The 27,297-nt window shown below is 35.1% G+C and overlaps 4 protein-coding genes across 4 annotated transcripts; all 4 read left to right on the top strand.

Moving 5' to 3' along the window:
* Window positions 1-10,101: 10,101 nt before the first annotated feature.
* On the top strand, window positions 10,102-12,530 carry LOC120189378 (cation/H(+) antiporter 12-like). Its single transcript, XM_039192673.1, has 5 exons — window positions 10,102-10,347; window positions 10,465-10,623; window positions 10,709-10,994; window positions 11,077-11,363; window positions 11,436-12,530. Exons 1-5 carry the CDS (start codon window positions 10,102-10,104, stop codon window positions 12,528-12,530), a joined length of 2,073 nt encoding a protein of 690 aa, XP_039048604.1.
* A 6,003-nt stretch (window positions 12,531-18,533) lies between these two features.
* LOC120189377 (cation/H(+) antiporter 6A-like) lies at window positions 18,534-19,331 on the top strand. Its single transcript, XM_039192672.1, has 2 exons — window positions 18,534-18,782; window positions 18,930-19,331. Exons 1-2 carry the CDS (start codon window positions 18,534-18,536, stop codon window positions 19,329-19,331), a joined length of 651 nt encoding a protein of 216 aa, XP_039048603.1.
* Window positions 19,332-19,530: 199 nt separating this feature from the next.
* On the top strand, window positions 19,531-21,098 carry LOC120189376 (cation/H(+) antiporter 4-like). The gene is made up of 2 exons (XM_039192671.1): window positions 19,531-19,926; window positions 20,004-21,098. Exons 1-2 carry the CDS (start codon window positions 19,531-19,533, stop codon window positions 21,096-21,098), a joined length of 1,491 nt encoding a protein of 496 aa, XP_039048602.1.
* A 3,330-nt stretch (window positions 21,099-24,428) lies between these two features.
* Window positions 24,429-26,847, top strand: LOC120189375 (cation/H(+) antiporter 4-like). Its single transcript, XM_039192670.1, has 4 exons — window positions 24,429-24,674; window positions 24,786-25,784; window positions 25,856-26,500; window positions 26,605-26,847. The coding sequence occupies exons 1-4, from the start codon at window positions 24,429-24,431 to the stop codon at window positions 26,845-26,847; spliced, it is 2,133 nt and encodes a 710-aa protein (XP_039048601.1).
* The last annotated feature ends 450 nt before the right edge of the window (window positions 26,848-27,297 follow it).

Below are 27,297 nucleotides of genomic sequence, written 5' to 3'. Positions count from 1 at the left end.
AGGTAGGCCTGCTGAAAGCAGTAATTCACCTGCCCTGGCCAGGCAAGGTGAAGAACAGGCATCTCAATGAGGGCCTGTGCAATATCAAGATATGTTCTTCAGAACGTTAGACGCTATTCTAACGCGTCTTCAACCTCCTGCTCCACCAACTCAAAGGATGAATGTAGCAAAAGAGTTTAGAGGTTTAGGAGCTCCCGAATTTAAGGGAGAAACCGAAGAAGGTCCGGTTGCGGCAGATCTTTGGTTAAATGATTTAAAAATCATGGTGAATGGTCTCCAATGTTCTGAAGTGGAGAAGTTAGATGGAGCTGTCTCGTTGTTGAGGGGTCAGGCGAGAATATGGTGGACGAACGTCACCATGAGGATGCCCAGTGACCAATTGACTTGGTCTTTATTCTTATATGAATTTAAAAACAAGTACATTGGAGATCAATTTATTCGACAAATGAAGCAGGAGTTTTTGAATTTGAAACAGATGAACCGCTCTGTATATGAGTATGAATGTGAGTTTAACAAGTTGAGTAGGTTTGCATCCGAGCTTGTGCCTACTAAAAAAGAGGCTTGTGAATGGTTTGTGGAGGGTTTACGCCCTAGATTGAAAGAGATGCTGATAGTATTGAATTTGTCCTCGTTCCAAGAAGTGATCAATCGTGCCAAGGCTCTTGAAAGAGCTCAGAATGAGAGATTCAGGGATTTTAGAGTTCAGACATCAAAGAGAATGGGTGCTTCTTCTAGCTCAGTACCATCAAAAAGGGGAAGAGACTCGGGATTTCAATCATAAGCTAGATCAGAATCAGTTGCATCGTCTGCTAGGGGAGCAAGTCAGGCAAGACCGAGACAGACGCAGTCAGTGGGATCTAGTACTGGGAGATCTACTCCGAGTCAAGCGAGACAGTGTCAGCACTGTGGGAAAAACCATTCTGGGGCTTGTCGGATGGCTGTTGGGACTTGTTTTCGATGCGGAGATGCCGAACATTTTATCCGGGATTGTCCATTGATAGTTGGTGAGCCTGCACCATCTGAAAGAGTTGGTTCTTCCTCACAAAGAGGACGAGGAAGAGGCAGAGGAAAGAACCCGTCTGAATTCTCTGCTCAACCTGAAGTTCGATCAACCGCACGGGTGTACAATTTAAAGACAAGTGAAGACCGTGATGACCCTGATATTATAGCAGGTACTTTTCAGTTGTACGATAAATTAGTATTGGTACTGATTGATACGAGTTCTAATTATTCTTATATTATAAGTAAGTTAGTAAAGGAATTGAGGATTCCCTTAGAAGCTATGAGTAATGAGATTATAGTAACAACTCCGTTAGGCCATAGTGCTCGGGTGAATAAAGTCTGTAAGGGGTATCCCATAAAGGTTCAGGGAATTGAATTCCCTGCTAATCTGATGGAATTACCCTTTGACGAGTTTGAAGTGATTCTGGGAATGAATTGGTTGTTCCGTTACTATGGAGATGTTAATTGCAGATTGAAAAATGTAACCCTGAAAAGTCCAGGAGGAACAAAGATAAGTGTGAGCAGTGAAAAGTTTAATCCCTTAGCAAATGTAATGTCAGTAATGTCAGCTAAGAAGCTATTGCTACAGGGATGTCAAGGATTTCTTGCAAATGTGATAGATTTAAGAGCTATAGAGAAAGGGCTAGAGGAGATTCCAATAGTTCAAGAATTCCCTGAAGTTTTCCTGGCTGAGTTGCCAGGATTACCTCCAGATAGAGAGGTAGAATTTCAAATTGAAGTAATGTCAGGAATCGCTCCAATTGCAATGGCACCTTATCGGATGGCTCCGAAAGAATTACAAGAGTTAAAGAATCAATTGCAAGAGTTGTTAGGAAAATGATTTATTCGACCAAGTGTGTCACCTTGGGGAGCTCCGGTGTTATTTGTTAAGAAGAATGATGGATCAATGCGTCTCTGTATTGATTATAGACAGCTTAATAAGGTGACCATCAAGAACAAGTATCCCCTTCCGCGCATTGATGACTTGTTTGATCAACTAAAAGGAGCTTCGGTATTTTCGAAGATCGATCTACGTTCGGGTTATCATCAATTGAAGATTAAGGAGAAAGATATTCCGAAGACGGCTTTCAGAACGAGATAATCATTATGAATTCATCGTAATGCCATTCGGAGTAACGAATGCACCAGCTACTTTCATGGATCTCATGAACAGGATTTTTTAGCCCTATTTGGACCAGTTTGTTGTTGTCATTATTGATGACATACTGGTTTACTCAAAGTCCATTGAAGAGCACAGTGCACATCTGAGGCTAGTTTTGCAAATTCTCAGGGATAAAAATCTTTATGCGAAATTGTCCAAATGTGAATTTTGGATAAACGAAGTAATTTTCTTGGGGCATGTGATCTCGGCAGTTAGGATTAGAGTAGACCCTCAGAAGGTTAAAGCTATAATGGACTGGGAAGTTCCAAAGAATGTATCTGAAGTTTGGAGTTTCCTTGGACTTGTCGGGTATTATCGAAGATTCGTTAAGAATTTTTCGATGATAGTGCTGCCTTTAACAAATATGATGAGAAAGAATGTACCGTTTTTTTGGACTTTTGAATGTCAAGAAAGTTTTGAAGCTTTAAAGAGAATTCTGACGGAAACTCCGATATTGGTTCAACCGGAATCTGACAAGAATTTTGTGGTATACAGTGACGCATCTCATAACAGGTTGGGTGTGTATTAATGCAAGAAGGGAAGGTGGTAGCGTATGCATCGAGGTAGTTGAAACCACATGAAAAGAATTACCCCACTCATGATTTAGAAATGGCTGCTGTAGTATTCGCTCTCAGGATTTGGCGTCATTATCTTTATGGGGAGCGTTGTTACTTATATACTGATCATAAGAGTCTGAAGTACCTGATGACTCAAAAAGAGTTGAATTTGAGGCAACGTAGATGGGTAGAGTTCTTAAAAGATTATGATGTGATAATTGATTATCATCCCAGAAAAGCTAACGTGGTAGCATATGCTTTGAGTAGAAAGACGTTTGCAGCTTTACAAGCTATGGATGCAAGATTATCTTTAACGGGAGACGGTGGTCTTTGTGTAGAGTTAACCCTTAAACCAGCATGGTTAGAACGAATAGGAGAATTACTAAGTAAAGATGAAACGTGTTTGAAAAGAATTGAGCAAGTAAAGAGCAAAGAGATTAAAGACTTTGAGATTAAGTCAGATGGAGATCTATATTGTAAAGGAAGAATTGTAATACCCGACAATGACGACTTGAAGAAAGAAATATTAACAGAGGCTCATTGCAGTCCGTTAACGATACACCCGAGTAGAACCAAGATGTATATGGATTTGAAGGATCGATTTTGGTGGTCAGGGATGAAACGAAGCATCACCGAATTTGTGTCTAAGTGTTTGATATGTCAACAAGTCAAAGCTAAGCATCAAGTTCCGTTAGGATTATTGCAACCGCTTTTCATTCCTCAATGGAAATGAGAAAATGTTACGATGGATTTTGTTTCGGGGTTACCCTTGACTCCGAACAAAAGAGAATCAATCTGGGTAATTGTTGATCGATTAACTAAGTCATCGCATTTTCTTTCGGTTAGAACGGATTTCTCTATGGAAAAGTATGCAGAGCTGTATATTAAAGAAGTTATTAGATTGCATGGAGTGCATGTTTCCATAGTCTCTGATCGAGACCCTTGATTCACTTCTAGATTCTGGAAATCTTTGCATGGAGCGTTAGGGACTCGTTTAAACTTTAGTACGGCTTTTCATCCTCAGACTGATGGGCAATCAGAGAGAACTATTCAGATATTGGAAGATATGTTGAGAGCATGCGTAATAGAATTCAAAGGATCATGGGAAAAGTATTTACCGCTGGCAGAGTTCGCTTACAACAATAGTTATCAGTCTAGTATCAAGATGGCCCCATATGAAGCATTATATGGAAGAAAATGTCGTACTCCATTAAATTGGTATGAACTCAAAGATCGAAGTGTTCTTGGTCCGGATTTAATTCAAGATGTAGAACAGAAAGTTCAAGAAATTCAGCATAACCTCAAAGTGGCCTCTGATCGGCAAAAGTCCTATTCTGATCTTAAAAGAAAGGAGATTGAATTTGAAGTTGGGGATAAAGTGTTTTTAAAGGTATCTCCATGGAAGAATGTGTTGAGGTTTGGTCGGAAAGGAAAGTTAAGTCCTCGGTTTATTGGACCATATGAGATTGTAAAAAGAGTGGGACCCGTAGCATACCAATTGACTTTACCGCTAGAAATGGAAAAGATTCATAATGTATTCCATGTCTCAATGCTTCAGAGATATCGATCGGATCCCTCCCATATCGTAAACCCAGAAGAGATTGAGGTACAACCAGATTTGACTTATGAGGAAGAACCGATTCAAATTTTAGCTCATGAGGTTAAGCAATTGAGGAACAAGACTATCCCATTGGTTAAAGTTTTACGGAAGAACCACAAAGTAGAGGAAGCAACATGGGAGCGTGAGGAGGATATGAGGAATCAGTATCCCCATATATTTTCTTATTGAAAATTCGAGGACGAATTTTCTTAAGGGAGGGAGATTTGTAATATCCTCCATGTCGGGTTAGTGATTAATTTGTAAATTTTCAGCATTTGGTGATTTAAGTAGAATGATGGAAGAGTTCAATGACTTATTTGAGTTATTTTGTGTAGGATTGAATTGTAAAGAATGAAGATTAGAAGGATAAAATGGTCTTTTTATAGCAATATAATTATTGGGGTTAGTATTATATTAACCACGTGGATGTATAGGAAATTAAAAACAAGCTTCCAGAGTCATCTTCTTCTTTCTTCTTCTTTATACGTGAGACCCAAGCTAAGGTAAGATTCTCTTGTTAGTGAATTTATTGATGAATTTATGGTTGATTCATGACCATTAGGCAATAATTAAGCTTAAAGGAAGTTTAAATTGTTTTAAAACCTCAAGATGAGAAGTATATGAAGAATTAAAGAAATGAAGTAGAAAAGTGAAATCTTAGATTAGAGTTCATAATAAGAATTGGAAGTGAGATTTGACTTGTCATCAAGTTAATTAAGGGATATGAAGTGTTAGAATTGGAATTAGAACACCTTGAAAATTTAGTGTGATTCTTGAATGCCATGTAAAAGATGGAATTTTGGGTTTAAAGAAGTGATTATGGAATAGAAATGAGTTTAAATATGTGTATGGAAGTTAGGAATATTAAAGGAAGTAAAATATGAAGGTTTAAGCTGAAATGAAGTGAATTTCGAGCTCAAAATAGGATTTCTGGGCTAGGGGAATCGATACCCATTCAAGGGGAATCGATACCCCCTCAAACGAATATGAATTTTCAGAACGCTAGAGGGGAATCGATACCCCCAGGGGGGGAACCGATTCCCCCATAATGAAAAAAAAAGAAGAAATAAGAGAGACTAAACTATCAATCCCTTAAATTGGTAGGCTATTAGAGGTTAATTTCAAGACTTAGGCATCTGATAATCATCTTGAAAATTTTGCTTATGTAGATATTGAGCCTAATCGAGTTCCGGAACCATCGACAAGTAGGATCAATCGAGGGAAAGACAAAGAAATCTAGGTGAGTGCATATGCATAGCATGAATATGTATGTTATTCAGTTCTAGACTTGTGATAAGTCTAGATTCAATATTTTGATACATGATATCATTTCATATTATGATATATGACATGAATCCATACCATATGCATTATGGGACATGAATATGCAAGAAAAGTTATATGAGTTATGTGATAAAGGTATGAAAATAATATGTCTACGTGATACAAATTAGATAAATTGTGAAAGCCCATGTTATGTAAATGAGAACTATAGGTATAGTTGGCATGCCAAGGGTAGAGGGTCTATGTGGTCCTTCGGGACATATATGTATTCTTTGGAACATGTGTGAGGTCTGGTGAGACACATACTTGATCCTTGGCATATGTATATGATTCTTAAGGAATGATATGTGGTCCTTCGGGGCATATATGTATTCTTTGGAACATGTGTGAGGTCTGGTGAGACACATACTTGATCCTTGGCATATGTATATGATTCTTAAGGAATGATATGTGGTCCTTATGGACATTATTATATGGCACTACGGTGCAATTCTACGCGGCACTCTGGTGCAATTCTAAGTGGCACTTAGGTGCAATTATACGAGCTGTGGTGACAGCATAGTGCACAACCTCACAATACTCACATACCTTAGGTTCTCTGTATGGTACCATGGGCTAATGAACTTACTAAGGCGAACTTATGAATGTGAATTTGATAAGTATATGTGTAAGAAACATGGTTTTGGTTATTGCATTGTTTACATACATCTTATTACTGCAACCCATCTCATTTTGGCAATTACTTTATATTTATTGATATTATTATTATATTGCCTCACTAAGTCGATGACTTAGCATGTGATTGTTTCACACGTAGGATCCGATAAAGTAGACGATCGAGGTTAAGCAGCTGGACAACATTACTCCTGCAACTATCAGATCAGAAGCAACTTAATCAGTAGGTCATTTTATTATGAAAATGGATGTTGGCATGTAATTAAAGAGTTAAGTTCTGTATGCTCTGAATATTTTGGTAAACTTATATTACCATATGTATATTATTGTATTTTTCGTAATATAAGTTCAAGTATTTTACTATTATTTGCAATGAGTTGTGTTTTAAAAATCAATGTAATATCTCTGACTCGTATCCGGGTTGGGATACGGGTTGGGGGTGTTACAGATTATCCCTATGATCTCGTTCTTCCCAGCATTAAAAGCATGATATAAGGGACATATGAGTTTAGGATGTATACTTTCAAGGTCCAGCTTTGCTCAAGGACTTACTTTCATGACTGTGTATAATGCTTATTTGTTCACTCGGGGGAGAATGCAAGGAGGCGTGATTGTAGGAAATATCTTTATAGTTGTGTCCTAGGTCTCATATTGCGTAAGGAATCATGCAAGCAGGGTGATAACTATGAATATGCACATGGTATTTTTGAATCTTGGTTTCATCCTGCTCAGTATTGAACCCGTCTATGCAAGGATAAGACAAATTGCACCAGAAGGGTATGTTTCTTTGCTCACAAACAAGAGGAGCTTCGTCCCTTTTATGCTTCAACAAGTTCAGCTTTTCCTTCGCCTGGATCATATGGAGCTAGTCTTGAATATGGTTCGATGAGCCAACTTACTCCTACCTCTCCATCTGTTATAAATCCTTCAACATCAACATCTGCACCCTTGCTCTCCCTGAGACCTCTTCTATCGATTGAGGGATATGGTCGAACCAGTCTAGCATCATACCTCCTACCATGCAGCTTCTACTAGTAGCTTGAAAGCTGCTCGAAGTGCTCGGTGTAAGGATTTAAACATAAAAATATCAGGGGAATTAAATAGGTATGGAGGTGTGAAGCCGACTAATCTTGATGATCTCTTTGGATATTTTGATACTATCAACCTTTGTTGCAAGGGATTACACTCGAGACTGCTTCTCCTCAATTGTAATCACCGACTGAACTTCAAATGCATTCGAATATTAATTAGCTGCTCCCCGCTAGCTACCGAACAAACCTAGTATCCTCTTCTGTAATGACATCTCCAAACTTTGGGGTTGAATCATCTAGAACAACTGCAACATCAGTTTTAAGTTTGAAGCAGACCATGGGTATTATCGAGCGCGCTACCGTAAACAGTCGTTTTATTAGGGTATTCTAAACCAGCATCTCCAGTGGGTGCAGTGCCTCTTAACCTTTCAGATTGGAGTTCCCCTGATGAAAAACTAGACTGGGGTATACAAGGATATGAACTTAAAAAAACCCAAGAAAACCAACGTCTCGCATGTTCCTAAATAGTAAATAGTGGCAGCAATTGGGCAAATGCAACACTCTCAATGCCATTAACCGATGATGAACCAGAAGTGTCTTGAGTTCAATCTCACATGAACAATTTTACAAGGACCAGGATTAGTTCATTACCTAAAAGCAAACCTGGCCCCTTTGGAAGAAGAAACAATGAGTAAAACAAACAAATTTCTACAAATATATCTATTAATCGATTTCTGAGGTTTATTCATATGTTATATATCAGAAACTGCTGCATTAAACATCATAATCTCATGAACTCCTTCCCATATTCTAACAAGAAAACATATGTCATCAGCTTCAATGTTAACGTCTGAACATTACCAAGGTTCATTATAATTCCATCATTTTATCATCTGAATTATATATAGTTACAGAAGTTCCATCATTTGAATTATATATAGTTACAGAAGGAAACATCTCTAAAAGATACAAATCTAAACATTTGAAGTCTCATTATAATTCTAACATTAAAAGAATCCATTTTTTATTGTTCCTTGCTACATAAGCACCAACAAAACATTACCTCAATGCATAAACCCTACTTTTGACGCTACGTTCATAGAATAAGTCGATTGTAGCACTCCCAAGGTTAACAATTTTGGGTCGACAGCCATCTCCGTCTTTCTCTTGCTGTGTACTTTTTAGTTTAATTTTATATATAATTATAAAAGAACAAAATTTATATATTACTTTAATATTTATCCGTTTAAAGTTTTTAAATAATTTATATTACTCTTAATAAAAATAAAATGTAGATACAACTTAAACATGTACTGTCTTAGTATCAATCTTTACTGTGTCAAAGTCCTATAAATATTTAATCGCAAAATTAAGTACACATAAATCTATACTTATTAAATAATGTTTATTTTCAAGTCACCGACATTTCTTTTCAGAGCATGTGGAGGGTGTTGGAGCTGATTTTTCAGAATTTATAGTTGTCAAAACAATTTTGGATACTTTTTTTGAAGCTGAATGGGTGAGTAAAGCTGAACTAACAGTCGAATCAGATTCGCAGGTGATTTTGCATTGGATCGAAAATTCTTTATCTAGGTCTTGACATTGGTGGAAGATCGTTGATGAAATCAACCCATTGTCCCGTGTCAAAGGAGGTATGAAATTTGTGTATACACCATGATCGCATAATGGAATGATCTATCATTTAGTTAAAACAAGTTTGAATTGGATTATATTATTCTTTACTACATTGTATCTGATTTTGTGTCTAGGTCATATATTGATTTTGCTTTGGATTGTCGTTGAATATTTGATTGTATTACCGAGTTGAGGGCACTCTTTTCCTTTATTAGGACTAGGAAGCTTTTTAATGAAGCGTTTCATTTCGATTTTGATATTATGATCTAATATTTATTTATACATGCATTGCATTTTATCTATATTTTTAATTTTCTGATTGCCGGAGGTCTTCCACGGAAATTACTCTCAACCTGGCATTGGGGGCAGCCTACTACCCTACCTCCCCTTACCCCATTGCATATGGGAATTGGGTTTTGTTATTGTTGTTGTTGATCTAATTAATAAAAAAAATATCCGTGGATAAAAAAGACACCAAAATGCTTTTATATTATATAGTATATTATTTTCATGTATAATTAGAGGTGTATTAATAATCAGTTAATATAACTAAAAAAATTAAGATCGATGATAAAACCTACTCTAAAAAAAATCGAAAAGCCAAAACTATTTAATCAAAAAAAATAAAATAATGTATATCATTATTTTTGTTACGTGTAAATGAATTAAGTTTGGAAATATAATTGTATATGAGTTAATAATAGGTATATTATCTGGGTTTGAGAATGCACTTAAGAAAATGAATTTAATATATTTATATAGAGTGAATCAATTCGATTAGTGATATAAAAATAAATAAAATATAACTTTAATATGTTTTAACTGATTCTCCCATTTAATTCAAAATTAAAAATGATTTACTACAATATACAACTAATTAGGGTTGATAAAAATAATAGATCAAGTAAAAAGTTGAACCAAACCCACCGAAAATCTGCTAAAACAACTAGAAATTGGATTTTCTTCTTATTATTTTGAAGGCGATAACTGTAAATAGTTAGTATTAGGTAGAAAACAAAAACAGAAACAAAAATTGTTTGCCAACTTTGTCTCCAAGAACATTTTTCTAACTTGAAATTTGAAGTTCGTTCTTTGCATTCACAAAATATATAAATAAACGATAAATAATGAAATCTACAAACAGCAACGGCGTCCATGGCTGAACCAGTAGCACCACCACATCCTCTTCCTCACGGAAATAAAACACATGAAATTTGCCTCACTTTCCCGTTAAAGGTAAATTCCTATGGCGTATGGGAAAACCTGGCTTCTCCATCGGAAGTTTTCACGTATTCTTTACCGCTTTTGGAGATACAGATACTCTTGATATTCGCCGTCACACATCTCATTTTTGTCATCCTCAAGCCTCTTGGAGTTACCTTCTTTGCCTCACAAATGTTTGTAAGTTGATTAATTACCTCTTTCCTTGCTCTGTATATATATTTGCCGGGTTAACTTGCACGCCAAGTAAGCGAAACCCTACCTTGTTTTGTGATTAATTTCTTTCGTGTCAACTAGGCTGGCATGATCTTGGGGCCTGCAATAATGAACAGAGTAGGAGGGTTCCTTGGCAAAGTGTTTACTGAAGAAGTAGGTATTAAAATGCTTGATAATGTAGCCATCTTTGGTCTTGCCATATTTTTGTTTCTGATGGGAGTGAAAATGGACGTCAAGATGGCATTTAGGACAACAAGGAGAGCCACACTGATAGGCATTATGTCCATGTTTTTTTCCTTTTGTGGTTGGTTTAATTGCTTACAAGGTCTACAGAGTACCTGGTGAAACTGCCAAGTTAAGACTCGAACGCTTTTTGGCAATAACTGTTGAATCTTTAACAGCATTTTCGGTGGTCGCGTGCCTTTTGAGCGAGCTCAAGATTGTAAATTCAGAACTGGGACGACTGGCTCTATCGTCAACAGCCATCAGTGACTTGTGCAGCTTAATTGTAGTTTACTTCATTACCTTGGCAAAAAAATGGGCTGTGTCGCGGTTGGTGGCGATATGGCTTGCAGGACTTAAGGTTCTGGATGTTAGCTTTAGGGTGTGGCGTATTTACCTATTGGCTCAATGAATCTCCTTTATTCGGGGTTTTTCTCTTTGGTTTTGCTGTCCCCGACGGACCACCCATAGGATCTGCCCTGGTAGACAAGTTTGAATGTTTGGTCAATGGGTTCTTTCTAGTGGTCTACGTAACCACATCAACAATGAGAGTTGATCTAACCGAGGTGTTCAATAAGTCTCCAGTCGGATTTTCAATCATTTTTCCTATTTTGGCATTCCTCGCCAAGTTTATATCCTGTTTCGTAGCTTCATTTTGGAACATGATGACGTGGAGGGACTCATTGGCTTTAGCTCTCATTATGAGCAGCAAAGGCGTCGTGGAGCTCTCCTATTTCTCCTCTTTCAGAGACAGTAAGGTACAGTATTAAAATCTCAATCCTTGATTTTGTTTCAATTAAGCACTAATTTTCTTTTCATTTCTTCCCCAGATGATTTCAGAAAAAACTTTTAGTAAGTTGTCCCTTTTCGTTCTGGCAAATGCAACTGTAATCCCAATCCTGGTGAAGTATCTTTACGACCCTGTTTCCAAAAAATATGCGGCTTATCAGAAAAGTAGCTTGGTGCACTTAAAACCCAATGCCGAGCTACCAATTCTCGCATGTATCCATAGACCTGAACATGTTCAACCCTTGATAGATGTGCTCGAAATCACATGCCCTACAAAACAGAGTCCTAATTTTGTTTATGCACTTCACCTCATCCAGCTTGCCGGTCGTGACTCTCCTGTCTTCATAGCTCACCACGAAAATGGAGCGGTGGGTTCCTTTGAACACATTGTTGCTTTCAATCATTATGAGCAAAACAATTGGGGATTGGTCAAAGTAAATGCATACACAGCAATCTCTCCGCCTAAACTCATGCATGAGGATATCTGCAATCTGGTACTCGACAAGCAAATATCCTTCATACTTCTTCCATTCCATATAAAATGGTGTATTGAAGGTTCAGTTGAAGCTGAAAACAGTGTGATAAGGAACCTGAATCGCAACGTCCTGGATCGAGCCCCTTGCTCTATAGGGATTCTTGTTGACCGCAGAAGAAAACCGTCATTGTCGAGGTCATCATTCTACTCCATTTGCATGCTCTTCATGGGCGGCAAAGACGATAGGGAGGGTTTAACATTAGCCAAACGCATGGCCCGTGACCCTAGGGTGAAGTTAACCGTCATCCATCTCTTTTCTGAAAAAGACCGTGGCAATATCGACTGGGACACAATGCTTGATGCTGAGATATTGAAAGGTATTAAGAACAATGAATTTAGTAACATAACGTATATAGGGGAAGTTTCGAACAATGGACCACAAACTGCGACAATCGTTCGATCGGTTGTGGATGACTTTGACTTGATGATCATAGGTAGACACTACGGGGTGGATTCGGTCCAAACAAAGGGTTTAACGGAATGGAGTGAATTCCCAGAACTAGGTATTATGGGAGACATCCTTTCATCCCCAGATTTAGATAGTAGGGTATCTGTACTAGTTGTGCAACAACATCATCATGTAATTGTAGGTAGACATTAGTTTTGCACAGCAATACAAATATATGTGTAACAACATTCAAAACATAAAAATTCCTATTATCAAATATCTCATTTCTCTATTACTTTGTCTCAAAGAAAAAAATAATACAATATAATTACCTTTGCATTACCACAAAGTTTTGAAGGTGATTATCATGCAGATTGAAGCTTGAGTTTGAGGAGGTTATTCCTTGAAACTTTGGGTGTAACATCCTCCATACGGGGTTAGTGATCAAATTGTGAAATTTTAAAATTTAGTGACCAAAGTAGATAAATTGAATAGTTGAAAGATTTAATAGGAATGTTTCATGTAGGATGGATAAGCAAAGAAGGGAAATTAAGAGGGCAAAGGAGTCTTTTAGTAAGAGAAATAATTAAATATTCCTTAAGGTTATTTTATAAACCATGTGGAAAGCATTTCAGAGAAAACAAGGTTCAAGATATTTCTCTTCTTCTTCTTCTTCTTCTCCAACTGTGAAGCTTGCAAGCAAAAGTGAGTTGTCTTCTTTTGGAATAATTCTTATGAGTTAAGCATGGTTTTGATTAATGAAGATTTAGGAAAGATGATGGAGAGAAACAAGGACTTAGAAACTCAAAGAATTCTAAGTTAAGGGAGATTAAAGGTTATGAGCCATTGAATGAAATTTTGGATTAAAGGTCATAATAAGAATTAGAAGCTGGATTTGACTTGTCATCAAGCTAATTAAGAAGGATGAGGTGATAGAATTAAAATTAGAACCAGTTGGAATTTGAGTAAGATTCTTAAATTCTATATGGAGGATTGGTTTTTTAAGTTTTAGAGGTATTGAATGGATAATAATTAGTTTAAGTAAGTGTATGAAAGTTAGGAATATTAAAAGGAGTAAAATATGAAGGTTTGAGCTGAAATGAGATGATTTTCGAGCTCAAAATAGGATTTCTGGGCTAGGGGAATCGATACCCCCTCAAACGAATATGAAATTCCAGAATGCCAGAGGGGAATCGATACCCCCACAGTATGGAACCGATTCCCCCTAAAGAAAAAAATAAAAATCAATTCCTTAAATTTGTTTAGGCTATTAGAAGTTAATTTCAAGACTTAGGCATCTGATAATCATATTTAAAATTATGTTTATGTAGATATTGAGCCTAATCGAGTTCTGGAACAATCGACAAGTAAGATCGATCAAGGAAAAAATAAGGAAATATAGGTGAGTGCATATGCATAGCATACATATAGTATTATATTCAGTTCTAGACTTGTGATAAGTCTAGATTCAATATTTGATACATGATCACATTCCATATTATGATACTTGACATGAATTCATATTATATGGATTATGTGACATGAATATGCAGCAAAAATTATATGAATTATGGGATAAAGGTATGGAAAATGAAATGTTTATGTGATAAAGGTATAGAATGTTATGTCTATGTGATATAAATTATGTGAATTGTAAAAGTCTATGTTCTGTAGATGAGAACTATAGGTATAGTTGGCATGCCAAGGGTAGAGGGTCTACGCGGTCCTTCGGGATATATATATTCTTTGGAACATTTGTGAGGTCTTTTGAGACACATAATTGATCATTGGCATATGTATATGATTCTTAAGGAATTTATATGTGGTCTTTCGTGACAAATTCTACGCGGTCATTCGTGACAAATTCTACGCGGTCCTTCGGGACCTCTGTTTTGAAAATCGGACCGGACCGGCCGGTTCAACCGGTTCAACCGAGAATCGTTGCTTAGTCCGGTTCAATCTAAACCGGTTGAACCGCTATTAGTGAACCGGCCAGAATCGCTGAACCGTTCGAACCGGACCGGCTGAAAACCGGAAAAAACCGGAAAAAAAAAGGGAAAAACCGGGATTTTTGTTTTTTTTTTTAAAAAAAAAATTAAACCAAACAACGTCGTTTGTTAAACGAGCCAAGTCGAACTCGAGTATTGTTGAACTCGACTTGAACTTGAAAACTTTAAAAGTAAGCTCAACTCAACTCAAACTCACAAGCTAAAAATTATCAAGTTCAACTCAAACTCGAAATCTAATATTGAAACTTGAACTCAAAAAAAGCTTGAACTCAAAAAAAAATTAGAATCTCGATTGAAGCCTAAAATTCGAGCTTGATTGAAGTGAAAGAATAGTTCACTCAATGCTCACCAAAAGGCTCCATGATTTTGAATGCTAAATTACCTCTATTATTTATAGAAGTTAGTTGTGATGCGCTTCTATGTTTCTTAGCAATGTGAGATTGTTTTGTTCTCATATTTTTACTCTTTAGACTTTTGGGATGCTCTTCTATGTTTCTTAGCCATGTGAGATTGTTTTTAAAAAAAAAAAATTAAACCAAACAATATCATTTTGTTATGATTTTTTTAACCCCAAATTTATTTTTTAATTATAGTTATATAATTATATTTATTATTTAATATGTTTTACCTTAAATATTATGTTGTAGTTAATTTGAATCATTTTGTTTCACTTGATTTTATGATTTTTAACTTATATATGTTATGACTTGCTTTGAATAACACTTGTGATATAAAAAATTATTTTTTGTATTTTTATTTAAATTTTTAAATAATTATGACGTCGTCCGGTTCTTCCGATCGGTCGGACCGGTTCGACCAGTTGAACCAGTGAACCGGTAGCATGACCGGTTCGCTAACCAGTCCGGTTCTGAAAACCATGCTCGGGACAAATCTCTACGCGACACTTAGGTGCAATTTATACGAGCTGTGGTGACAGCATAGTGCACAACCTCACAATACTCACGTACCTTAGGTTCTCAGTATGATATCATAGGCCAATAAACTTATTAATACAAATTCGTGAATGCTAATGTAATATGCTTACGGGTAAGGATCATGGGGATATAAACTACATTGATTAAGTATACGATTTCATCTCATTTCATATCATTATGGCATTTTCATTCAGTTCCTTGCTATTATTATTTTTACATTGTCTCACTAAGTCGATGACTTAGCATGTGAGTGTTTCACGCGTAGGATCCGAGAAAGTAGAAGATACAGGTTAAGCAGCTGACAGCATTACTCCTGTAACTATCAGATCAGAAGCAACCTAATCAGTAGGTCATTTTGTTATGTAAATGGGTGTTGGCATGTAACTAAAGGGTTAAGTTGTGTATACTCTGAGTATTTTGATAAATTTGTATTAATATATGTATATTATCGTATTTTCTTAATAAAATTTTAAGTATTTTGTTATTATTTGTTAAGAGTAAAGTTTTAAAAAGGTAATGTGACATCTTAGATTCGTATCTGGATCGGGTACGGATTTGGGGTGTTACATTGGGTTTGTAAAATAATGACATTGGCAATATATAATTTGCACTTGCCCAGCTTTTTCTCCTAAAGGAACCCGGCCAGCCGTGTTCCCAATATTTGGCTTAGCCACCCATCCAATTTGTGCCTTTGCACATATATATTTCCAGCTTTATCAGCTGTTATAGGCTTTCCATAAAGTACAATTTTCTTTATTAATACTTCAGACAATAATACTTCATAAACTTCTTGTAAAACAATCCAATTTTCTCCCACTATAATCATATTCATAAAATTAAATCATAAAATATTAAAAAAATACTAAACCATAAACATCAATAAATATTTATAACATTCACAAATAAAAAATCATAAATAAACATTCTTACAATATATATCGAAAAGTTTAACTAATTAATATAACTTTTAAAAAATATATTATTATAACAATTAGAAGAATTCATATGGTCGGTTCGATTAATAATGGAGCTAAACTATTTAAAATTAAATTAATCTTAAATATTTTAATTGTTAATCAAAATAAATATTTTCTAAAATCATTAATCTATGAAAATTAAATTCGATAATCAAAATTTATTATATTTTTTAATCAAAATAACCTTGAAGAGTTAGTTTATAATTCAAAATCATACAACATTTCTAATCGTAGATTAAAATCACAATACACAAGAATAATTTACATATATTTTAAATAATATTTAGATAACATATAATAAAAATATATATTAAACATTACATAAAAGATAGCAAGGGAAGTTAACTAAACAAAATATCAAAATATAACAATATTTTAAATTTTCAATTGTATCAATTGAATCTACCCAAATGATCTTCATTTAAATTATCCATACAAAACATGTAATTTCAAAAATAACATAAATAAAAGATATTAGAAAAAATAGATAATACAATTCATTCAATTAATTGATTTTAAGAATTAGGTCATCATGCCTTTAGATTGTAAACGATAGTACGATATAAAATATTTAAATAAAAAAATCATTTAGTTCAAGAAATTACAATCGAGTTACTCAATTAATCAATTATAACAATAAGATCATGTGCAATCTAAAACCTAGTTGTTAATGGTCAAACAATTCCTAGCTCGATATTTGTTATCTCTTTAACCTACAACAACCCCACCATCATCTGAATCTTCGAATGAAACTTTCAAATTTTCGGAAGTCCAAAATCCAAGTTAGTAATTTGTAATTAAATTAATTGGGTGACTCATTGTAGCCTTTTGAAATATAATGACACATCTATAAATTATATATTTTTTGAATAGTTTAGGGTTATTACAATATAGTATCTATTAAAAAAAAATTCTTAATCATTGACAACGTACACATATTCGTAGACACAACTGTTTGAATCCAAAATCTCTAGGGATAACAACACTCCCTCTAACCACTGATGCCACTTGATATGTTCACCATCTGTAAACGTATTAATATTAAATGATCTATAGTGTAATTTACCTAATAAAAATAATTAATTTTATTTCTTACGACACTTTTTATTGTTCGGTTTATATTTTAAAGATATTGTGATCTTTATTAGAAATGAAAATAAATCTATTAATTATCGAAATAAGACGATAACATAATTTCAAAGAGTAGGAGGAAAAAAGTGTCCCTAAAATATTGTTAAACAGAAAATAAAGGTACATCAGTATCAAAATTTTAAATCCGTATAATAAAAAAAAGGAAAAAAATGAAATTCATACAAAAGAAAAACATCAAAGAGAATTACATAATCATGCCATAAAAGGATTTGTTATATTTTGATCCATATTATAATTGGTAGTTAGGTTAGATTTTATTATAATTATTTTAGTTAAGAAAATTTTTGGTGACCAAATATTTGATTTTATAAATAAAGATAATGTATTTAACTTTATGAGAGAGATTTATTTTGAAGAGATATAATCTTTTCTAGAATATCTATAACTTTTGGGATTTATGCTGTTGAGATAATTTTTTAGGGATTGAGAGAGTTTTTGGAATACACCAGGTTTTAGTATCTATACCGGATTTTAAGATACATGTGATATCATGTACTTGTACTCTTCATGTTCTCCATATTTATAGAGGATAATTGTTCATCTCATCCATAGAAATAGGTAAGATCAAATTACGTTAAATATTATCTCATATGCATGTTTTATTTTATGTTGATAGTTAATTGTTCTGCTTACAAATTCTAACAAGATTAAAACCATAAAAAAGTCAATTCCTCACCGAAGTTGTATTATATTTCAAGTTACATTTTTATTCATTTGGGTCTCTAACTTGAATATTTGATTATCAATTGGGTTTTTAATTTTTAATAGAATGAAAACTTATAGATTTGTGCTTAAAATTTATACTTAATTTTTATTACTTTAATTAGTGTTAAACTGAATTAACTAATAAGAAATTTTTGTTAAAACGTCGATATTTGGGTTGAACAAAAATATCAACCGAAACAAAAATTGAATCAAACTACAAAAAATAGACTGAAAATATATTAAAACAATTAAAATTTATATTTTAAAAAGAATTTCGACTTTAATGACTACACATTGTTAGCATTACCCAAAAACAAAATTGTTTGCCAACTTTCTCTCAAAAGAAAATTGTTGTAACTTGAAATTTTCGTTCTTTGCGTTACGAAAATATATAAATAAAGAAAAAAGAATGAAATTTAGAAAACAACGACAACGTTCATGGCTGAAGCACCATCACCACCACCACATCCTCTTCCTTGCGGGAATGAAACCATTGAAGTTTGCATAACCCTACCGCCCAAAGTAAATTCCGCCGGTATATGGGAAAACCCAACTTCTCCATCAGAAATTTTCAGGTCTTCGTTACCGGTTCTAGAGATAGAGATGCTCGTGGTGTTCTTTGTCACACATCTCATTTATGTCATCCTCAAGCCTCTTGGAGTCACCTTCTTTGCCTCACAAATGTTTGTAAGTTGATTAATTACCTCTTTGCTTGCGCTCTCCCTGTCTCTTTCTCTCTCTCATATATATACATATATTTGCGATATTAACTTGCACGCCAAGTAAGCTAAACCCTAGCTTCATTTTGTGATTAATTTGTTTGGTGTGGACTAGGCGGGCATAATGTTGGGACCTGCAGTGCTTGGGAGAGTCCATGACAAAATGTTTACTAAGGAATTAGACTTTGGAATCATCGATTCTGCAGCAACGTTCGGTTTCGCCATATTTTTGTTTGTGATGGGAGTGAAAATGGACTTCAACATGGCATTTAGGACTACAAGGAGAGCCACAATGATAGGCATTGTATCACTTTTGTTTCCTTTTGTGGCTGGCTTAATCGTTTACGAGGCCTACAAAAAACCTGATGAAATTTTGACATTAAGAATGGAACGCTTAATGGGAATAACCATTGAATCTGTAACTGCGTTCTCGGTTGTAGCATACCTTTTGAGCGAGCTCAAGATTGTAAATTCAGAACTGGGGACGACTGGCTCTATCATCGGCATCCATAAGTGATTTTAGCAGCTTATTTCTAATTTACATCACTTCCTTGGAAAAACTTTGGGTTGTGTCACCGTTATCCGCGGTAGTGCATGCATTAATAATGCTTCTTTTCATCATTGTTGTTTTTTTGGGCTTTCGTCGATTGATGTTTTGGATGATTAAAGTAACACCCGAAGGCAGGCCAATCAAGGGAGCACACATTGTAATCATCATGATGTTAGCTTTCTTGTGTGGTGTATTTACCCATTGGCACAATGAATCTCCATTCATCGGGGTTTTTCTCTTCGGTTGTGCTGTCCCCGACGGACCACCGTTAGGATCTGCCCTGGTAGACAAGTTTGAATGTTTCGTCAATGGTGTCTTTCTACCCATCTACGTAACCACATCAACAATGAGAGTTGATCCAATCGTGACGGTCGCTGATCCGTTTGCACGCAAGTTTTCTTTCGTTTTTCCAATTTTGACATTCCTCGCCAAGTTTATATTCTGTTTTGTCGCTTCATTTTGGAACATGATGCCGTTGAGAGACTCGTTAGCTTTCGCTCTCATTATGTGTAGCAAAGGCGTGGTGGAGCTCGCATATTTCTCAAGTTTAAGGGACAATAAGGTCGGTATAGAATTAAATTTTCAATTGAATCGAGATGTTTTAAATAATCACTGATTTTCTTTTAATTTCTTCCCCAGATGATTTCAAATGAAACTCTTAGTGTGTTGGCCCTGTTCATTCTAGTAAAGGCAACTGTAATCCCAATCCTGGTGAAGTACCTTTACGACCCTATTTCGAGAAAATATACAGGCTATCAGAACAGAAACTTGATGCACTTAAAACCCAATGTCGAGCTACGAATTCTCGCATGTATCCATAGACCTGAACATGTCCAAGCCTTGATAGATGTGCTCGATATCACATACCCTACAAAAGAGAGTCCTAATTTTGTCTACGCCCTTCACCTCATCCAACTTGCAGGTCGTGCTTCTCCGATCTTTATAGCTCACCATGAAAATCGAGCAGTAGGTTCTTTTGAAAACTTTGTTGCTTTCAATCATTACGAGCAAAATAATTGGGGATTGGTCAAAGTAAACGCATTCACAGCAATCTCTCCGCCTAAACTCATGCATGAGGATATCTTCAATATGGTCCTCGACAAACAAATATCCTTCATACTTCTTCCATTCCATAGAAAATGGTGTATTGAAGGATCTTTCGAAGCTGAAAACAATGTGATAAGGAACCTGAACCGCAATGTCCTGGATCGAGCCCCTTGCTCTATAGGGATTCTTGTTGACCGCAGGAGAAAATTGTCATCGTTCAGGTCATCCTCATACTTCATTGGCATGCTCTTCATAGGCGGCAAAGACGACCGGGAGGCTTTAACATTAGCCAAACGCATGGCCCGTAACCCTAGAGTGAAGTTGACCGTCATCCATCTCTTTTCGGAAAATGACCGTGGCAATGTCAAGGACTGGGACACAATGCTTGATGCTGAGATATTGAAAGGTATTAAGCAAAATGAAGTTAGTAACATAAATTATGTGGGAGAACTTTCCAACAATGGAACACAAACCGCGACGATCATTCGAGCAATTGTGGATGACTTTGACTTGATGATTGTAGGTAGACGTTACAGGATGGATTCGATCCAAACAAAGGGTTTAACAGAATGGAGTGAATTTCCAGAACTAGGGGTTATAGGAGACATCCTTTCATCCTCAGATCTAGACACTAGAGTATCTGTACTCGTTGTGCAACAACATCATGTAGATGTTGGTAGACATTAATTTTGTACGACAATACCCATAGTTCAGAACTTAAAAAGTCCTACTCTCGAATCTTTCGTTTATCTAAAATGTTGGCTAAAAAACTGTAATACCCTAATTTTGTCCTAAAATTAAAAAGGAAACAAAATGTAAGAACTAAGTTCGTATTTGTACCATTTGTATTTAAGGGGTATAAGAGCTAACTTGGCTTGTAAAAAAGGGGCCCCGGTTTTGGTAACCCCTGTTTTTGTAACCCAGAAAAAAAAAGCAAATGAAAAAGACTGAGCTCTCTCCTTCACGTTTATGTTTTTCTTTTCTTTTTTCAAGTTTATTCCTTCTTCCTTTTTAGTTTTTGTTTGTGCATGAGTATAAAATAAATAATAATAAAGAAAAAGAGGTAGAGGGGTGAGCCGTTCGGTTACGTTTTAGATCGAGTCCTCGCCGGCGCAAGGGTGGTCGGCGTTGGGAAGTATGGAATCGTTGATCTCATCGGTCGTTTAGGAAGAAGTTGGGTTCGGTTTTTTTTGTGTGGGTATTTGTTCTTGAATCTTAGTCTATATTTAAGATTATAGAGAAAAAAGGGGTTGTTTCGGTTAGCCTTAGGTCGGCCACCATAGTTGGTGGCCGGTGAGGGGAGGTAGCCTTCTCTGCTACGGGGAAAGAAGAACGAAAAAAGAAAGGGGAAGCTCTTTTAGCATTTCACGTGTTCTGGAATAATGTTTTTTTTTGGGTAACTGTTTTGGGTAAATTGTATGTAAGCCCTTCCTATTTTTGTCCGTTTTACGTTTTTGTCACCTTTTTCTGTGGGCTAATCGTCTATAAGTCCTTCAGTGTGTTTTACATTTCTGTCACTATTGGGGGGAAATCACCTTTAAGTCTCCTGTATTTTAGCCCTTTTTGCACTCTAGTCACTAATTTTTTATTCTTTCGAATATGCATGCAGATTTTATTAACTTTTAATTTAATCACCATTCTGCAATGTTATTTATTTCTAACTACTAATTTTATTTTATTGCATATTAACTATTGATTTTTTATTTTATTACATTCTAACCATTGTTTATTTATTTATTTATTGTTGTTATTATTGGATTCGACCTTTTGGTGACTAGATCCAGAGTATGATCCATATCATTATGGTTCGAACTCTGCTAACTATTAACTTTTATTTATTTAACTTTAACCATTTTTGTTTATTTATTATTTCTAATATTAGATTCGACCTTGTGGTGACCCTACTCGGGATATGATCCGTATTATTATGGTTCAGACTCTGTTAACTATTGACTTTTTTTATTATATTTAACCATTGTTTATTTATTTTTGTTTCTAATATTTGATTCGACCTTGTGGTGACCCGATTCGGAGTATGATCTACATTATTATGGTTCGGACTCTGTTATCCGTTAACTTTTCTAACAACTAACATTTCTAAGTGCTAATTACTAACTGTTAACTTTTTATTTATTTGTTTGTTTTATTTCATGTTCGAACCATGTACGCCCTTGCGACAATTCATCTCGGGGTATGACTCGCATCATTTACGGTACGGAATACATAATAAAATTCGATATTAACATTGTATTTTTATTGCATTTTATTTTTGTTATTTAATATTATGCATTTTTATTTTAGTTATTTAATTTCAGTATTTACAATTTATTTGTTTTAATGTTCTAATCGTTTATTTATGTCTCTTTATTTTTTCTGTACTTTAATTTTATTCGTTTAATTAATGTGTTTTATTATTTGTTTATTTTACTTATATAATTTAATTTTTGCATAGTTAAATTTTGTTTCATTACATTTTACCATGTATGGATATTATATATTTGTTTGTATTATTTATGCATGCATATATTCTTTGCTCTTGGGAATTGGTTTTGAATTATTGTACAAAATGTTGGTTTCATTCATTTTAATGCCATTTTACTCGAATATTTTCAAGAATACTTATTTGTAGAATGGGTGTGGAAAGCACTGCTTGGTCGAAGTAGTGCGATCCGATACGACATTCGAACAAAATGTGAACTTTAAATAATTCGAAGTTATTTTTTTAAAGTGCTAATAATTTTTTTATTCAAATGGCGCAATGCATTTTTTTAATATTTTATTTTATGCAAATATCAAAATTCAATTTATATTTGATTCACCTTTTTTTTATCGAGGAGGGAATATTTTTTTTAGACAAGAAATAGAAGATATAGTCTTTCCGTCGGAGGATGAGCAAATCTCAATATTTATTTTCGAATTAATGGATTTTTCCTAATAAATAATTCAAAGTAAATTAATTAAACTTTAATAAATGAATCATTTTCTAACTTTATATTCGATTTATAATTTTCACCATTTACGACAATGTGTAAACGACTAAATACCAATTTTGGGCGTTGTGGGGGTGTTTATCATTTCCCACGAGTAATCGACTTCCGAACCCTTAAAAATTAATTTTTGGATAATACAAACTAATTTTTGTCTTAAAAACGATTTTTCTTAAAATTGTTTTAAAAAATGTTTTTAGTTATTCGAGTTACCTAATTCAAAGGTCGATGTCGACTATCATTCAAATTAATTCAAAATCGATAAATTTTCAAATATAATCATAATTGTTTTGTTAAAATCTTAATTGTTTTGTCGTAAAAGAAATGGTTATGACAAAAACAAAAGAATACTCTCTCTGTATCTTTTGTTTAAACGAATATTTTATCCATTCCAATAAGATAATATCTTTACGAACCAATTTAACGTTTGAAATTTTAAATAAATTCGTTATAAAACTATGATAATCAAGTTATTACTGTCAATTAATTACCACTTATTACTTTCGATTCATAGAGGAGAGAAGAATAAGAATAAATAAACTTGCTGAAGTACTAAAGCCTAACTTTAATATCTTGTTTAATATGCAGAAAGAGTATTTACAATTGCATTAAGCTTTGCCAAGAGAATTTTAAGGACACTTTTGAAAAAAAAGGTTAATATGAGAATTGGGGTATAATTTGGGGATATTTTTATTATTAAGCATTAATTCATTATTTATATTATACCATTTTATATTTATTTAGTTATTATATAAAGCTTCAAATTGCTATTAATATAAAAAAATTAAGCTTCCTATTTATATATATATATATCTATTCAAGTAGCCGAAAATCTAGTTACAACCGACAAGGTTATATGGATAGTAAATATATGATATTCCAGGTAGCCGAAAATGTATTTAGAACAACCAACTAGAAGTCGTTAACATTTGCACAAAATTAATCTATGTTAAGATTTAAGCCTTGCACGAGATGGCGTTCTTTACCTTTGATAAATAGCCTAATCTTGGTGCAATAGCGGGGGGCAGCCATGGGTGGAGCACCACCTCCACCATCATCTCTTCCCTACGGGAATGACACGATTGAAGTTTGCGTCCCTTTACTGCCCAAGGTCAATTCCGCCGGTTTCTGGGAAGACCCGGCTTCTCCATCGGTTTTTCTCACGTATTCGTTACCGCTTCTGGAGTTTCAGATGCTCGTCATATTCTTGACCACTCATCTCTTTCATTTCATCTGCAAGCCTATAGGAGTCACCTACTTTGCCTCACAAATGTTTGTAAGTTAATTAAATAACCTATCTCCTTTATTTCTCTCTCTCTATATATATATATGAATATATTTCTTTCATTTGCGATTTGATTTCTTCGGTTTAAATTCTGTGGGCTAGGCCGGCATTGTCCTGGGAATAATGGGGAAAGTAAAAGGATTCCAAAGAACGTTTTTTTCAACAGATTTTGGAGCAGAAACCCTTGAGACCACAGGACTGTTTGGTTTCTCCATGTTTTTGTTTCTGATGGGAGTGAAAATGGACTTGAAGATGGCGTTAAGAACATCGAGGAGAGCCATAGTGATTGGAATTATATCCCTTCTATCTCCTATAGTGGTTGGTTTATGTGTTTACGAGAAATTCAAAGAGCCTAATCAGAGTAAATCAACAAGCGTGGAACGTTTAATGGGAATCACCGTCGAATCTTTAACCTCTTGTTCGGTCATCGCTTGCCTTCTCAGTGAGCTCAAGATCCTGAATTCCGAACTGGGACGACTGGCTCTGTCGGCGGCAGTCGTGGGCGACATCGGCACTTTATTTCTGGTTTACTTCATTTCTTCGTCAAAACGCTGGGCCATCTCACCAGGGTTTGCCGTGACGCATTTTTGTGTAATGGTTTTTTTCGTAATTTTAATCTTTTTCGTGTTTCGTCCGATGATGTTTCGGATAATTAGAGCGACACCAGACGGCAGGCCTGTGAGTGAAGTGTACATTGTGACGATCGTGATGGTAGCCATGGCGTGTGGTATATTTACCACTAAGTTCAACAAATCTCCTTTAATCGGACCTTTTCTGGTGGGATTATCTGTCCCCGACGGACCACCCATAGGATCCATCCTGGTGGACAAGTTTGAATGCTTTGTCAACGGTGTATTTCTTGCAATCTACGTAACCACAGCTACAATGAGAATCAATCCACATAAGATGTTTGCCGATCCCATTACCCTCAAGTTTTCTCTAATTAATATCGTTTTCTCATTCTTTGCCAAACTTATACCCTGTTTTGGAGCTACATTTTGGGGCATGATGCCCCTTAGGGACTCATTGGCTTTTGCTCTCATTATGAGCAGCAAAGGCGTGGTGGAGTTGTCATATTTTTCCACTTTCAGAGACATCAAGGTACGTAAACCTTAATATCCTCTCTGTGTTTTTCAAAATTTATACTAATTTCCCTACGTTTTCATTTGCAGTATTTAACGAAACAATCATTTTGTATCTTTACCTTTGGCATTCTAGTAAATGCAATCATAATCCCAATCCTAGTGAAGTTCCTTTACGATCCTGATTCAAGAAAATATGCAACGTATCAGAAAAGAAACTTAGTGCACTTGAAACCAGATGCCGAGTTACGAATTCTTGCATGTGTTCATAGACCTGAACATGTCTCAGCCTTGATAGATGTGCTTGATATCACATGCCCCACAAAAGACAGTCATAATGTTGTTTACGCCCTTCACCTGGTCGAACTAGCAGGTCGTGATACTCCTGTCTTTATAACTCACAAAAAGAACGAGAATGTAGTCGGGCGTTCCTTTGAGCACATTCTCGCTTTCCGTCAATACGAGGAAAACAATGGTGGATTAGTCACCGTGGAGGCATTCACCGCAATCTCTCCACCTAAACTGATGTACGAGGATATCTGCAATACTGCCCTCACCAAACAAACATCATTCATACTTCTTCCGTTCCATAGAAAATGGGCCATTGACGGAACTATTGAAGTTGAAAGCAATGCGATAAGGTATCTGAATTGCAGTGTCCTCGATCGAGCCCCTTGCTCGGTAGGGATTCTCATCACCCGTGGTGTACTCGACCGGAGGAGAAAATCGTTGAAGGTGTCATCGAGGACATCGTCCTACTCCATTGGCATGATCTTCATAGGCGGCAAGGATGACCGGGAGGCTTTAACATTAGCCCAACGAATGACCCGTGACCCTAGGGTGAAGCTGAAGAAGTTTCAAACAGAGGACCGGAGGCAGCGAAGATCGTTCAATCGATAGCAAATGATTATGACTTGATCATCGTCGGTAGACGCGACGGGATGAATTCGGCACAAACAAAGGGTTTATCGGAATGGAGTGAATTTCCTGAATTAGGGGTTATCGGAGACCTTCTTGCATCCCCAGATTTAGATAGCAGGGTATCTATACTAATTGTGCATCAACAACATCGAGTAGAGTAGGTAAATGGATAAATATATATATATATATATATATATATATATATATATATATATATATATATACATTTGTTTATTTATTTATTTTTGATGAAATATTTTTTTATTTTTTAATTTTTTAAAATTTGGATAAGGTTGTATCATTTTATGAGTGTTCCAATATTAATTTTAATAGATCAAAATTTTAAACATAATATTTATATTAATGGGCGTCTTGTACTATTATCTAATTTGTAAAAAAATGTATTTATAATCAAAATTGATTGAACTCATTTAGTGGCTTCAATGGTTGAAGGGAGTGTCATTTTCCTTGAGTTTCCTTAGTTCAAGTAGGTGCGTGTGTAGGGGTATGTGTTGTCGATGATAAAGATATATTCTATTCTAAATAGATACTACCCCAATAAAAACCTCAAACTATTAAAAAATCAAAACTAATTTACTATAACAAATATT

The sequence above is a fragment of the Hibiscus syriacus genome, unplaced genomic scaffold (genome assembly GCF_006381635.1).
Source record: "Hibiscus syriacus cultivar Baekdansim isolate YM2019G1 unplaced genomic scaffold, ASM638163v2 tig00116954_pilon, whole genome shotgun sequence".
Classification (NCBI taxonomy): Eukaryota; Viridiplantae; Streptophyta; class Magnoliopsida; order Malvales; family Malvaceae; genus Hibiscus; species Hibiscus syriacus.
Note: the sequence above shows the minus strand (reverse complement) of the source record. Positions and strands in the feature narration are given on the sequence as shown.